The sequence below is a fragment of the Medicago truncatula genome, chromosome 6, assembly GCF_003473485.1.
Source record: "Medicago truncatula cultivar Jemalong A17 chromosome 6, MtrunA17r5.0-ANR, whole genome shotgun sequence".
Taxonomy (NCBI): domain Eukaryota; kingdom Viridiplantae; phylum Streptophyta; class Magnoliopsida; order Fabales; family Fabaceae; genus Medicago; species Medicago truncatula.
In genome coordinates this window covers 9,598,910-9,613,516 of record NC_053047.1, presented here as the reverse complement: position 1 = coordinate 9,613,516, position 14,607 = coordinate 9,598,910, and the positions used below count along the sequence as shown (strand labels likewise).

At 33.0% G+C, this 14,607-nt stretch overlaps 1 protein-coding gene across 1 annotated transcript; it reads left to right on the top strand.

Annotated features, from left to right (window-relative positions):
- Positions 1-604: 604 nt before the first annotated feature.
- LOC11422096 (chaperone protein dnaJ 72) lies at positions 605-5,220 on the top strand. The gene is made up of 3 exons (XM_024785519.2): positions 605-1,214; positions 3,830-3,899; positions 4,314-5,220. Exons 1-3 carry the CDS (start codon positions 766-768, stop codon positions 4,389-4,391), a joined length of 597 nt encoding a protein of 198 aa, XP_024641287.1. The 5' UTR covers positions 605-765; the 3' UTR covers positions 4,392-5,220.
- The last annotated feature ends 9,387 nt before the right edge of the window (positions 5,221-14,607 follow it).

The following is a 14,607-nucleotide window of genomic DNA, read 5'->3' as shown; positions in this document are numbered from 1 at the left end:
AAAACAATCTTGTTTGAGGTCAATACAACAATAAGAGCATGACCTCTCTAAAAGAAAAATATTTTGCACTTTGTATCAAACCATGACCTCTCAATAAGAATTAGCTTACACATTTTTTTTCATTTGTCAACCTACCTACTTTCACAAGGTCCAAGTCATTGAGTTAAAAATACTATGGTTTGAAAGACGATTTTATTTACATCGAGATCATATTTTCGATTATCGATCCATTCTCTAAAGAATTAGAGAGTTAAGACTTAAGACTAAAAAAACACTTATTTTTTGAAAATTTGATATCTAATTTAAGGATCGACTAAAAAAACACTTATTAGACAATAATTTGAAGGTCGGTTAAAAGTAAGTAAAGTTTGATTAAAATATTTTTTCTAACAATGGAAGTCAAATTCTCTTTAACCATTAGACTTTTGATGATGTTCATTAACCACACTAGAATTCAATCATTTTTTATCATGAAATTGTCAAATTGATACACACATTATTTAATGTAGACTTTCTTAATTGCACTTTGGTCCCTCAATTTGAAAGACTTTATGAACATTACCCATATAATAAAGAAAGAAAAGACAAAGAAGCGGTTACAACACTGCCACGCCTCAATTCTTCGCGCCATGAATCTTTCTTTCTCTCACACACAATTTTGCCGAGAAAATTCCCTCAAGAAACTGCAAGAAAATTCAAAAACCCTAAAATCAAAATTCCATTCCAAAATCCAATTCCAATTAATACAAAAACACCAAAATCTCTATGATGGATCATTACAAGGTTCTAGGGTTAAACAAAACAGCGTCAAAAGAAGAAATCAAAATCGCATTCAAGAAACTCGCGTTTCAATTTCATCCAGATAAGCATTCTCAATCATCTAAATCCGTTAGAGAAAATGCAACAATTCGATTTAAGCAGGTTTCTGAAGCGTATGAGGTTCTCATGGATGATCGGAAAAGGGCTGAGTTTAATTACCGGTGGCGGGCAGGTGGTGGTGGAGGAAGTGGTGGTGCCGGTGGAAGTGCCGGTAACTATTATTATCAGTCTCAGTATAGTTATGGATATGGTAGAAGTGGAAGTGGAAGTGGAAGTGGGAGTGGTTATTATGGTAAAAGTGGGTCTGGTGGTAGTGGTGGTTTTGGGGATAAATTTGGAGTTTTTATTCGGATTTTGACGGCGAGGTCTTCGCTTCTTAATCTTGGATTCGCAGCGTAAGTTAATCTTTTGTTTTCTTATTATTATTGTTATTGTTCATAGATATGACATATGATAGAATACTATGAAGTAGTTTGATCCATGTAGCCGACCCCAGTTAGTGAGATAATGCTTAGTTGTTGTTGTTGCTTGATCATGTAGCCGACCCTAGTTAGTGGGATAAAACTATGTTGTCGTTGTTGTGATTTTTGTTGTTTAATTGTTGTTTGTTTGAGTTGAATTTTCGAATTACGAATTTTTTGGAAGACTTTTGTTTGGTAGAGAGTTTATAAACAAAATTTATGTTTATCATGGTAAGCACTTTTGTATAAGCTATAAGCTGTTTTCATTAACTAATTTGGAGAACCTATGAAAATAAGGTGAAAACAACTTATGAACAATGTTATAAGCATTCGTAAGTTGTCCCAAACAGTCTCATAAAACTTAGTCAGAAAGCTCAAATAAGTCAATTCAAACAGACCGAAAAGACAAAATTGTGGGGGATTATGAAAATAAGTGGGAAATAGCTTATGGACAATGTCATAACCTGTTTGCGTTAGTTTTTGCAAACAGTCTTATAAATCTTAAGTCAGAAGATAAACTCAAGTAAGTTAATCCAAACAGGCCCTTAAAACAAAATTGTGAGGGCTTATATAACATTCAAAACAGACAATACATTGGAAAATCTGTGCATCCTTCTTTAGATAAGAGAAGGAGGCTTTAAGTCATGCACGGGGCCGCTATCCGTTTAGTTCCTCAGCCTTAATTGGGGTATTGTCTCGGTACACTTACACATTATATGCAAATCGAGACTAAAGGTAGTTTAGAAACATTAATTCTCCTCGGTGGGGTGTCTTTTAACTAAGGACGAAGTCGTTTTCATCAACCCATTGAGACACCTTTCAATTAAGGACAAAATTGAGAGTGCTCACATTCGATTGAACTTGGACAATTCCTCAGAAACGTGGTTAAAAGTTTGTTACCGTCAATAATGTATGCTATCTTTTTAGATTTGAGTAACCATTGATACTTAGTTGGTAGCATCTGCCAGTTTCTGAATAAAATGATAGGAAACAAGTGAAAAGAACGGAAATGAATTCCTCACAGTCACCAAAGCACGTGAACTTTTAGATGAAGATTAAATGATTCATATTTTAAGTTTTGTTTTAAATCAGATTTGGGAAATCCAAAATGTAGGCCGTCTAGTTTTCATTCGACAGTTCTGATTTGCTAACTATAGAGATTGTGTGCTTTCATGACCGTAGGAAATTCGGGTCTGAAAATAACATATTTACTAATGATGAAAATGGAAAACAGATGGAATACCTGCACTTTATAGGATATAATATTCCAGCTTGAGTTTGAATTATATTGACTAATTAATGTGTATTAGGAAAGTTAAGCTAAGAGAACCATAAGTGCAGTCTGTGTACTTAATACTAAGTGAATGCATTGATACATTTTCAAACATGTTGGCGGTTTTCAGAATCATATCATGCCTCTATGGTTGGAAAATTAACTCAGAAATCCGGTCTCTAGTCTTTGCTTTGAATCATGGGAGGCATTTTAATTTCAGTTACGTAATTCTTACAGAGAACTAATTTGACTTCATATATGATCTCGGCTACCTCACTTCCCTCACAAGTCACAATAATAACCTGACTAGATTTTTGTTCATGACTTCTCACTCAGTATCAAATAAGTCTGGACTAAAAATTCCTTTGGTCAATGTCTATATAGTGTAAGTTACTCTATTCGATGGAGAACTATGGAGAAAAACTTGTATAAAGTCATCCCATACTAATGAAATATGTTATGAGCTACACAAACTGCTTTTTTCATTTCTTGGAATCACAATGTCCCGAGACTGATCTTTAAATCTTGTTTACTATTTGCTTCTCCCAATTTTTTCTGAGATTGCATGCATGAACTATCCACGATATGGGAACTAGTTTCTCAGTAAATAACGAGAAGCTAACAGAGAAATTGTTGAATTTATAAAGAGCTAATGCAATATTGAAATACTTCAGGCAGAGCAATATGCTCTGTGCAAATAACCAAATTTAAATGAGAACATGTTTTTAGCATCACATGGATAACCACCACTGGTCAGCCGCAAGGATTGTTGACCATTCTACCATCTTCACAATAACCTGTAATTCATGAAAACCTATGAAGCACGGATACTGACACGGACACCGGACACGACACGGACACTAACACGCCGACACAGCTAATAATTTGAAAAAATCACAAAATTCAGTGTAATTACAAGTGTCGGTGTCGTGTCGGTGTCGGACACAACGTGTGTCCGACACCGGGACACACCTAATCCGAGGAGTGCCCGTGCTTCATAGATGAAAACTAACCAATCATGATACTGAGTCTCATAATAATATTGTTTACATAACACTTCAAAATACCTTGCATTAGTGTGACATATTTTTGTTGAAGAAAAGAAAGAGCACATTGAACTCAGGTTCCATATTTATCATACCCGCCACTGGCTTTAAAGAACACCTTAAATTAATTATGCTCAAATCATTAATCTGTATCTACAAAAACTATCAAGTATTTAGCTGCTGAGTTTAACAGTATTTTTCTGATAACCTGATGGAAGATTTTTGTCCAGAGCTATATTAGGTGCGATGGTTGTTGTTGATTCAAGTGGAGAATCTTTATGGAAGATGCAAAATTCTGGGGTAAGCTTTTGCTTTTCTCTCATTTTGTGTTTTTTATCCTTCAGTTACCACGTCCCAGCATCATGATTCCTTTGATTTAACTTTGAGAGTTGATATTAGTTGGTCCATATGCACTGGCCTTTTGTTTATTCTCGGTGATATCATTTTTTAAAGTTGAATAAAAATTTATTCAAATGATAAGACATATGTTACATCGTTTCTTGTCATTGATAGCATGGCAGCAGATGATTATGCATTTTTCAGTATTGATTTCTGTGACCATATTGACAGTTTGGCTTTCTTGTATAAAAAAAGTGATTACTGATTTATTCTTTGAACTTTTTTGTGCGATTTAAGCTTCCTATGTTAATTTTATGTGCTGCAATACTGACTTGTTCTTCCTTTGCACTTTTGCAATGTTATTTCTGCACTCAGAAATCTTTTGAAGAAGCCATAAACACCATTGAGAAAGCAAAAGTGTATAAAAAAGACAACACGAATGAACATCCTTGATTCCGTTCTCCGCTTCACTTGCCACTCAAATGCTTCTTCACGTTTAAGAAATAGTGAATAATGGAAGCTTTCAGTTTCGGGGGATTGATTGCATGGATATAGTATTCATACGTGCAGCTGTTCTTCTGTCTGTAGTCTGTACCTTGTTGTCTCTTGCAGTTTGCCTCACTTAGTGGTCTCCCCTCCCTTCCCTAGTTACCTGTGCTATTGCACTGCAATCTATAATGTTAGTATGTATTCAATATACCGGATATTGGATTCTCTGTAGTCACGCAGTCACAGATTTAGGGAATTAGATTAAATGCAGTAAGTGGTGGGTGCAGTTTGGTTCGTTCAGCACCTCTGAACTGTCCGATCAAGAACGAACGCTTCAGGCCTTAAGAGAGTTTTTGATTTTTTTTGATTTAATATATAATTCTGAGGTTGAAATCTGGACTGACCGATTTTGATCGTGATCAGACGGCCTTGAGCTTGCCGACTGCATGATGACTACACCGACTTTTGACTGGACTCAAACCAATTCCCAAATTTAGGCGGTTTGATGAAGATCTGATGGCTGAAATCAGATTTGTTGAAGTTGGAATAAGAGCCATATGATCGTCATGCAATGGTCGAGGTTTTTTTAACTGTGTGACTGCGTGTTTTTTCCTGATTGCAGAGAATTTGAGTCCAATGTAGAAAGTATACTTGTACAGTTGTACTTGTACGTGTAAAAGTAAATCAATGTGTATGTAAATTGATTACAATCCTGCTTGTACTTGTACTTTTACTGCAGAGAATATGAGAGCTTGTATACTTGTTTAGTTCGCATGTAGTTTCTTTCCTTTTAGGCTTGTTCCATTTATTTATCTATGAAAAATGAGATGCTAAACATATAGTCTTTTTTTTTTTTTTTCCACAAATGCTAAACATATAGTCTAAAATCAAAGTAAACCACAAATTAATTTTTAGCAGTCTTTCTAAGCTATATATTCCTTTTTTATAACTCTTTGTTATTTTAATCCTTTTGAAGTATTATGAAATATACAAAATGGCAATCAAGTGCACTTGGATAATATGTTGATGATATATTCCGTTTAATTAAAAGGTCGCGGGTTCAAATATTATGGTTCTTCTTAACCGGAGATATTAGTCTTTGTAGTTGTACGTAGAGGATTTCGCAATTCACAACCAAACAAAATATGCCAAATGTCCACCGATTAACATTCAAGAGATAAAAAAAAAAGATGGATGATAGCGTTGCAAATCCAAGGGGTTCCCTCCACATGTTGCAAATCCAAGGGGTTCCCTCCACATATTCTTTCGTAGATTGATGATCTTCGCCACCACCAATTGGTCTCTCAATCCCTTCATTTTCTTTTTCTGTGTCTATTTTGGAATGAGTTTGTAAGTTTTCTTCCTTAGGCTTTGTTTCCGACTTTGAAAAGAAAGGGAGGGGAAGGCTTTGAAAAAAAAGGAAGGAGCAAATAGAAGAAATTGAGATTTGAGGATTTTGGACGGTTTATATGAATGTTTCGAATTTAATCTACGTTGTTATAATATTCTTAAAATTAAAAAAATATCAATCATAAGCATAGTTTATCATTCTCTAAATAAATACTCTTTCAAAAAACATGAAAGATTTCTCCATTTTCCCATATGTTTCTCATCCTCCAAAACCCTCCCATCCCTTCCAAACTCCCAAACAAAGCCTTAGTGCATAACAACAAAGGGGTAGGAGAGGAAAAAACTCTTTTTTGTTCTTAGAATCTAAAAAAACTTGTGTCATTTTTTTTTTGTGGACTTGGATCAAGGGATTACTGGCTAGAGTGGAATAGGCTATGTCGAGTCAGGCTTTACAAGGTCTGAGTCTAACGTGTCAAAAAATTTAAAGTCTAAGTCTAGTTGGTTGGCCATAGACTTGTTTTCTAAGTTCGAGTCTGACCTTTTAAAAGTCTGTATGCCTTGCCAGCATGTTTAAAAGTTTATTTCATATGAACATCTAAATAAGTAATATGATCTACGTTCAAATATACTAGCAAACTAATAGACTAATGAGATTCAACTCCCTATCTATATTTAACGTGAATTTTTAGAGAATTTAATTATATCTTAATCATATTTCAATTATAGTTTATAATAAAAAAAATTGAAAAATCATAATAATATAATTAAATATGTGGAGAATCAATGTGTACTAATAAACTTAAATTACTAAAATGATTAAATAAAAATTATAATTTAATTCAAAGTACAATATGTAATATAATAATATTCATGGATATTTGACCATCTACAACTGACTACTCGACTAACATGTACAGCTGACTACTCGGCTGATATGTACCCATGTTCTCCACCTTCCATTTTGTGAGGTACTGGATATTTGACCATATTGTTTTCATTCAAACTAACCCTGGATCAATTATGTCTCCTTTTCTCTCTCTTTAACCACTTCCTTTATCATGCCTTATATGTAGGAAAGTAGTTGTATAAGCTTTGGACGTGCTCAAATCTATGTTGCAACATTTTGGAGTACCATTAAGCATGACCATGACCTTAATAAGACCTAATAATAGCCTCCAAGACCATTTGAACTTGGTAGTCATGCTCAATCATCAGCTAATAATCAATTCAACTATCATCTGATCCAACATTAACTGTCAGTCGATCTAGTTGTAAGCATATTCAACCTTAGTTGATAATCGATTCAGCATTAGCTGTCATTCGATTCAACATCAATCTATTCCAACATCAGTTGATTAAGATGCAAATGATAGTTAAAATCATTCCACTTTAGTCAAGTGAGAAATATATGACTCAACTACTTTTTTTGTGTCAACGTAAGGATAACATTGAAAGTGAAAAGTCATTTTAAAATTATGTATGCCATTTATATATAAATATCGATAGAATAGATATATTAATGCTAAATTATTAATGTCTATTTCTTTACAAGTACTTGACATCCACGTATGTTTTTAAAAGAAATCATGTTAGTGTCAGTTAGCACCTATATTCGGTCTTCGCTAGAGAATAATTATTTAAGGATGATTTGCAACATTTTTTTTCAAGCTTTGCAACAAATTTTGTTTTGATACACAATTGGCAACAAAATTAATTTGTAACATATATCAAATTTTATATTTTGAAGTGAATTCTCATTTTTAACTCAAGTCATGATACGTGGCTTGTTTGGATAAATACTTTATTTATATATTACTCCCTCCATTTCTTTTTAAATATCTTTTTAAGAATAATACACTCAAATTAAGATAGTGGAATTTTGGAGTTTATTTCTTCTATTACATCCAAATTTAATCCACCATTAAATTTCTATTTTTTTTTGCACACACTCACTATTTTCAATAAATTTGATGTGTTATCTTTTTCTCATAACAAATAATTGTTTATTACTCTCCATCACTTGTCTTTTATTATTTTGTTCTTCTATTTTTTACTTCAAATTTTTAACAATATTTTTCAACACCTTATATAGAATTTCAACTCTTAACAAAGCCATTATTATATTATATTATAATTTAAATAGTTTAAATGAATGATAAAATTGAAAGATACAAATACAATTTAAAATTATGTATATATACTATTTACAAATAGGTATAGATATAGATGATGTAGATTTAAATTTAAATTTAAAATAAAAAATGAGTTGGGAAAGGTAAACTAGAAAAAATAATAAATTGGCTTAATTAATCATTTGGTCCCTTAACTTATTTCTTTATTTCAAAGTGGTCCTTTAACTTTAAAACGTTTCAATTTGGTCACTTATCTCCGTCTCCGTTAGTAATATTAGTCCTTTCCGTTAGGTTTTTTTTTTGCAAAAACCGTTAAACCTTATCTAATGCCATTTAGGATTGACGATCAAAGGTTGGATTTAAAAAGGACACGAATATACAATGGCACAAAAAAATAGTATATACAATGGCACAAAAAAACCGTTCTCATTTTAGGATGATGAATTTTATTGTTGTTTCAATCAGTTTCATAGCAATAAAAAAAATCATGTGGCACAAAAGTTATACCCAAAACTCATTCAAACAACAATAAAATTCATCATCCAACTAACATATTCAAAATCTCTAAGTAAATCCTCTTCTTTTTTTATCATCACCGTCAACAACAACAACAATAATTTCTTCATCATCATCAATAATGATTCCTTCATCATCGTCTTATCATCCTTCTTGCTTAGTTCTAGGTTCAATTCAATATTTTCTCCATGAACCGGCTACAGCGCACATGTTTTATTTTTTTTAAAAGTAACATAGAGGGTTAATCATGCTAATAAGAGTGATGGCTTCTTATCCTGATTGTTAAATTGCCTAATTGATCCAAATCGATTTTGTCACGTTTCTTCATCAATTGCAACCACAACTCTATCAACAACATCTTCTACAACAGCAGCAACAACAACGTTAACAGTGAGTCTTTATCAATCACTTGCTTATCATTTACATATTCATCGGTCTGAGAAATAAAAAAACCCATAAATAAAAATCAAGAAATAATAAAAAACAAAACCCCCTCTTTATCGATCTCTATTCTTCTAACCAAAATCAAAATCCACAAATTATTAATAAAAATTCACACTTAAGGTTGGAGAGAATATGTGAAATCAATAATTTGTTGAGTGTTTTTGCAGATACAGCTGGCTATTGAGGAAGAGAGAGTGAGCAAGAAGAGAAGAAAAGATATCTGAAGAGAGAGAGAGAGAGAGAGAGAGATTTTATTAAATCGTATCGTTTCTTTTTTTTTTTATGATTACTTCTGGGTTATGCGATGCTAGGCTTTTTTTTTGTTTGTTTTGGGTATGAAGTTGGGAGATGATGAGGGAAGAAGATGAAGTCTTTTGGTGATTTTTAATATTTATTTTTGAGAAATAAGGAAATACAGTAGGAGTTATCATATGTTTGTCGTAACACCCCGTTTTCCCAACTTAAAAATTTCATAACATATATCAGAGTAATCAACATATAAGCGGAATGCTACACTTCTTAAAATCAAAAATGAGATAAATAACAATTTATCCTTCAACATAATTAATTCAAAACTTCGCAGGGGATTCAATTTAACATCATAAATAGTCTTGAAACGTAGGCCTCATCAAAACATCTCATAAAATTCAATTAACAACTTAATCATAAGAATTCATAGTCAAATACGTAACGAATAGAAAATAGCCACAAAAGATCTCATCTCGTTACGTATCAGAGCACCTAAAAGACTCAGTGAGGGATAGCCACTCACGACAGCAAACAACAGCAACCTACTCTCGATCACCTGCAAGTTACTCGTACGAAGAGCAACATTTCTAAGAAGAAGGAGTGAGATTTCACAAAACAATAATATTAAACATATAATTCAACAATTATATTTAACAACATGAAAACATCATAATATCATCATAGATAATAATATATCATATATCACTTCATTAAACAGCTCATAATAAGAATCACAACTTAACATCTTGACAACTTAGCAACTTTGACTCGACAATGCGACTTCAACTTGACTATGCAACTTAAACCTCTTATATGCATGTGGTACCAATCCAAGGTATCAAGCCCTCAACGTAATAAGTATTAATATACTTCCAGGGCATCAAGCACTCAACTTAGTTGAGCTAAAGCTTCAGGGCATCATGTAACACCCCGTTTCCCAAAATCAATTTAATTAATAATAATACATCAATAATCAGAGTAATCATAACAGGCATGCTACATTTCTTCATTTAAAATTTACTAAATAGAGAGTATATAAAAATCTATTTAATCAAACGTCGTTCATAAAATTGTCATTAAACTCGCAGCGGATTGTTTGCAACATCATTCAGTCTACAATAATTATTCTTGGCATAAAAGCCATTTCAACATAAAAGTCGATCACCAAAGGGCTACATCAGTAATATTTCAAAATTGATACATAGGAAAGAATTCAAGCAATAAAATCCCATCCCACGTATCAGAGCCCTAGACACTGTGAGCCACCACCTACTACTCAAGATCACCTGCAAGTTACTCATTGGAAAGGCAACATTTTCATGCAGAAGGGGTGAGATTCTCAAACAATAATGATAATATATAATAACATAAATAAATCTAACACCCTATCATCATAATCATTCAGCAGTCATAATATAGCATCATTAACAACTTCATCATCCAACAATAATGGCAACAGTAACAATGATTCATGCGACCACTCGACTTCACTTCTAAGACTCATGCAAGACATGACAACTCTACTAAGACTCCTCAACAATGCAACTATGCATGTGGTACCATAACAGAGCCGAAGCTCTCATCTTTATAGAATGGTTAAAGCATTCTTTTATCAGGACATGAGTCCTCATCATAACATCGTTTTGAACACATAGTGTTCCATCATTTTGAACGACAAGGCGTTCCAGGACCGAAGTCCTCATCATAACATCATTTTTATGCTTATGCAACTGACTCCACTAGTGTATATCTACATACAACTCAACGACTAATGCATATGTACTCATATGACTCACCACTCCTTAATGCAACATGTTCATTCACTTGATTCAAGTATTCCAATATCTTCAAAATTTACAAAGTTAACCAACTAAATATCATCATGAAATAAGTAGGATTTTATGTCTATACAAAGGTCATACAAGCTAGAGGAAACACCTAGAAGTACTCACAAAGTTACCTTGTGCACGAAGCAAAATTCAGAAAAGGGCTGACTAACACTCAGTTCGCTTAAGCGACGAGTAGCTCGCTTAAGCGACCAGCTCACACAAGGTTGAGGTCCTCGCTCGCTCACAGTTCGCTCGTAGTTCGCTTAAGCGAACACAATGTCGTATCTAAATTAATTCTACGCTTACGGCTCGCTCACTGGTCGCTTAAGCGACCTGGCTTCAGCAAAATCTGGGTAGCGATCGTGATCGCTCGCTTAAGCGATGGGATGTTCGCTTAAGCGACCACTCATCTGGGCATGGTAACAGCTACGATTTTCAGACTTCTCCTCACTCCAAAAACCCAATTTTAATCCCCTGATCACCCAAAATGTTTTCCTGAAATGTTTACGAGTCCTATATACAACCAGACATCAAAGAAACAGCAAATTAGCATCAACAACAACAATTAACTCCAATCAAACATTCATTCAGAACTTCCAAAATTCATCTATCATATTCTATTTTCACTCCAAATTATGATCAATATCAACAATATAGATTAGGAAATCATACTAATCATCAAATACAACATTATAAACCTGATTCTTACACATTTTCTTCAGAATCATCATTAACCCTAAATTTCCCAATTTTACCTTAAGAACAGTTAAATTGATTAATTTTTCAGAAATCATATATTATAACTATTGAAAGATAATCCCACCCTTACCTTAGAATTGCAAAGATAAAGTGCAGCAAATCAATTCCTAAGCTCTTCTCTCTTGGTCTTCTCCCTTGCCTAGCTTTTTCCTCTCCCACTTGTTTTCACGTTAAAACTGTTTCTGACTTTTCTTTCCTTAACTTCTCAAAACTATAACTTCCCCTTTTTCATTAAAACCTCCCTTATTATTATTAATTTCTAATTAATCCCTAACCTCCTAAATAATTCTATTATTTTTATTATTCTATTTATATTAAATAAGTTATATAAATAAATACTACACACTACATAAATCACATAAATTAATTAAAAACACCCAAAAGACTCTAAACAATTCTAAAAATAATAAAATAACAACTAGGGCGTTACACATCAAGCCCCCAACAATGAATGCGAATGCATGGACTCAACATCTTAGAAACAACGACCTCTTATATAAATCCAATAATTTGGAACATCTTCTTTCAACTTAGACCGACTCATGCAGCTTAGTTAAATAACAAACAGCAACAAAGGCAGTATGCAAAACAATTCATGATATAACAATATCAAATGCATTTCAACAACTTCACAACATCAAACATAATTCATGTAATGTATATATAATTATATAACATTAAATCATATAATTCAGGCTTACTGAAACAATAACTGCAAGATAAACAAATTAGTTTCTTACCTCTAAGATCAACTCACATCAACTCGTGCGACAAAGGTGACAATAAACCTAACAAGGTGTTCTGTCTCTCATGAGCTCGTGAGGCGAGAGCCTCTACTCGCTATGGCGAGTTCAGGAAAAAGGCATTCGCCTTGGCGAGTAAGCAACTCGCCTTGGTGAACTAGGAACTGGGTGCTCTCGGGAATTTGATATTTTTCATCCAAAAATCCATTTTTAAACTTTCCCAGGTTCAATATCAATCTAGAAACTTGTCTAATCATTATTATATCTGTTCAGGCACTCAGAATCATCTAAAGTTCGACTTAAGGGTCAAAACTACAAAATCATGTTGACTCACTGGTCACACTCGCTATGGCGAGTGAACTGCTCGCTATGGCGAGCTGCAGGGTATGACTCGCGAGGCGAGAAGAAGTTGCTCGCGAGGCGAGCGATGAAGTTCATCCCTCGCTGTGGCGAGGATCATCACTCGGGAGGCGAGCGATGAATGTTGGCTCGGGCAGAAGTGCAGTTTTCACGAAAATTCACATATTCACATGGTTTAAACCTCAAAACTAATTTCTGTAATCATTCTATGGATTATCTAAGGTCTGTAAACAGTTTCTACATCAATCTAACAGTTCTACATCAATTAATCCTCAATTTCTCTCTTTAACCCTAATTCTCCAACTTCTCTAATTCAATCCTACACTTGTTAAATACGACCATCATAATTATATAGATTAATAGAATTGAATGCTAGTCTCACCCTTACCTTAAGAATCAAAATCGTAGCTTTCTTGGTCTCTTTCTCTTCTCTTGGCTTTTTCTCCCTTTTCTCCAAAAACTGATCGTACGTACTATTTTTTCTAAACTAGGTCTCTCCTATTTATATCTCCTCTATCTATTTTATCTTATTCCTCTTTCTCCCCCAAAACTCTCTAAAATCTCAAAACAACCCCTCAACTCAATATTTATTTTATTTTCAAATCTTATTTTATTAAACAATAAAATAAGTCACAACTCATTAAATCACATAAATCACACCAATCATATAAATCATCAAAAATCATATAAATATATTCTAAACTCATCTTAATAATTAAATAAATCAAAACGGGCGTTACATTTGTGAGTCCACTATATATTCATGTACTTTTCAAATCCAATCATTGATCATCTATCTTAAATGACACGTGGACAAAGTTAACGGTTTTTCCAAAAAAATTAATATGGAGAGAACCAATTTGACTGTCGGAAGCAGAAATAAAGGACCAAATTTAGACGTTTTATAGTTAGGGGACCACTTTGAAATAAAGAATTAAGTTAAAGGACCAATAAAAATGTTGTTGAGTATGCTTTATCATAGTGTCACATGTCACCAATAAAATAATTTTTTATAAAAATATATATAAATACATATTTGATAAAGAATATATCCTCCATATTGGTATTTTGGTAAGAAATATATCCTCCATATTGGTATTTGATAAGGAACATATTGTCGTCTTCTGCAACATAAGTGCAATAATAAAAATACAATAACTTAATTATCCATATTGGTATTTTGTGGAAGAAAAAAAATTAAAGTTTTTTCTCGAGCATCAACAATGCAACTAAAAAAATTTATATCTTGAAGGAAATCTCAATATTTTTTCGATATTTGATCTTGTGGTACCACTTCATCACACTCTCCATTACAAAATATAGCTTGCGTTCGTTTTATACATGATACAAGAATTAACCAATATTAATTAATATGAAGAACACATAAGTTGCGGACCAAAATTACACATATTAAAAGGACAAGCGAAAAGGAAGGAGAACAATTATACATGTATTTGAGAGTTACGTATGAAAAGTAACAAAAGTGTTTGTTGTTGTTGTTCGTAGAAGACAAAGATTTAGAACAAGTTACTGTTCTTCTTCTTCGTAAAATTTTGTTAGTACTCTGTTACTGTTGCACACTGTTACACCTAATACTAAAATTATGATTTTTCAACTTGAGTGATTATACATAAATAGTTGGAAGAGTTTTATACATAGCTGTCAAGATGGGCCGGGTTAATTGACCGGTTTATTACCCATATTTTTTTTTTAAGATTTGATGAAGTTCTCGCGCGCTCTATTTTTATTTTTCTTTTCAAAACTACTATTTATTTGGAATTTATAATCCAAACAGAGT

Excerpts from the sequence above, each read along its gene's own strand:
- LOC11422096 (XM_024785519.2), top strand. The coding sequence starts at position 766 with ATGATGGATCATTACAAGGTTCTAGGGTTAAACAAAACAGCGTCAAAA. Across the intron at positions 1,215-3,829 it reads CTTAATCTTGGATTCGCAGC|AGCTATATTAGGTGCGATGG; the intron begins GTAAGTTAATCT and ends ATTTTTGTCCAG. Across the intron at positions 3,900-4,313 it reads GGAAGATGCAAAATTCTGGG|AAATCTTTTGAAGAAGCCAT; the intron begins GTAAGCTTTTGC and ends TTCTGCACTCAG.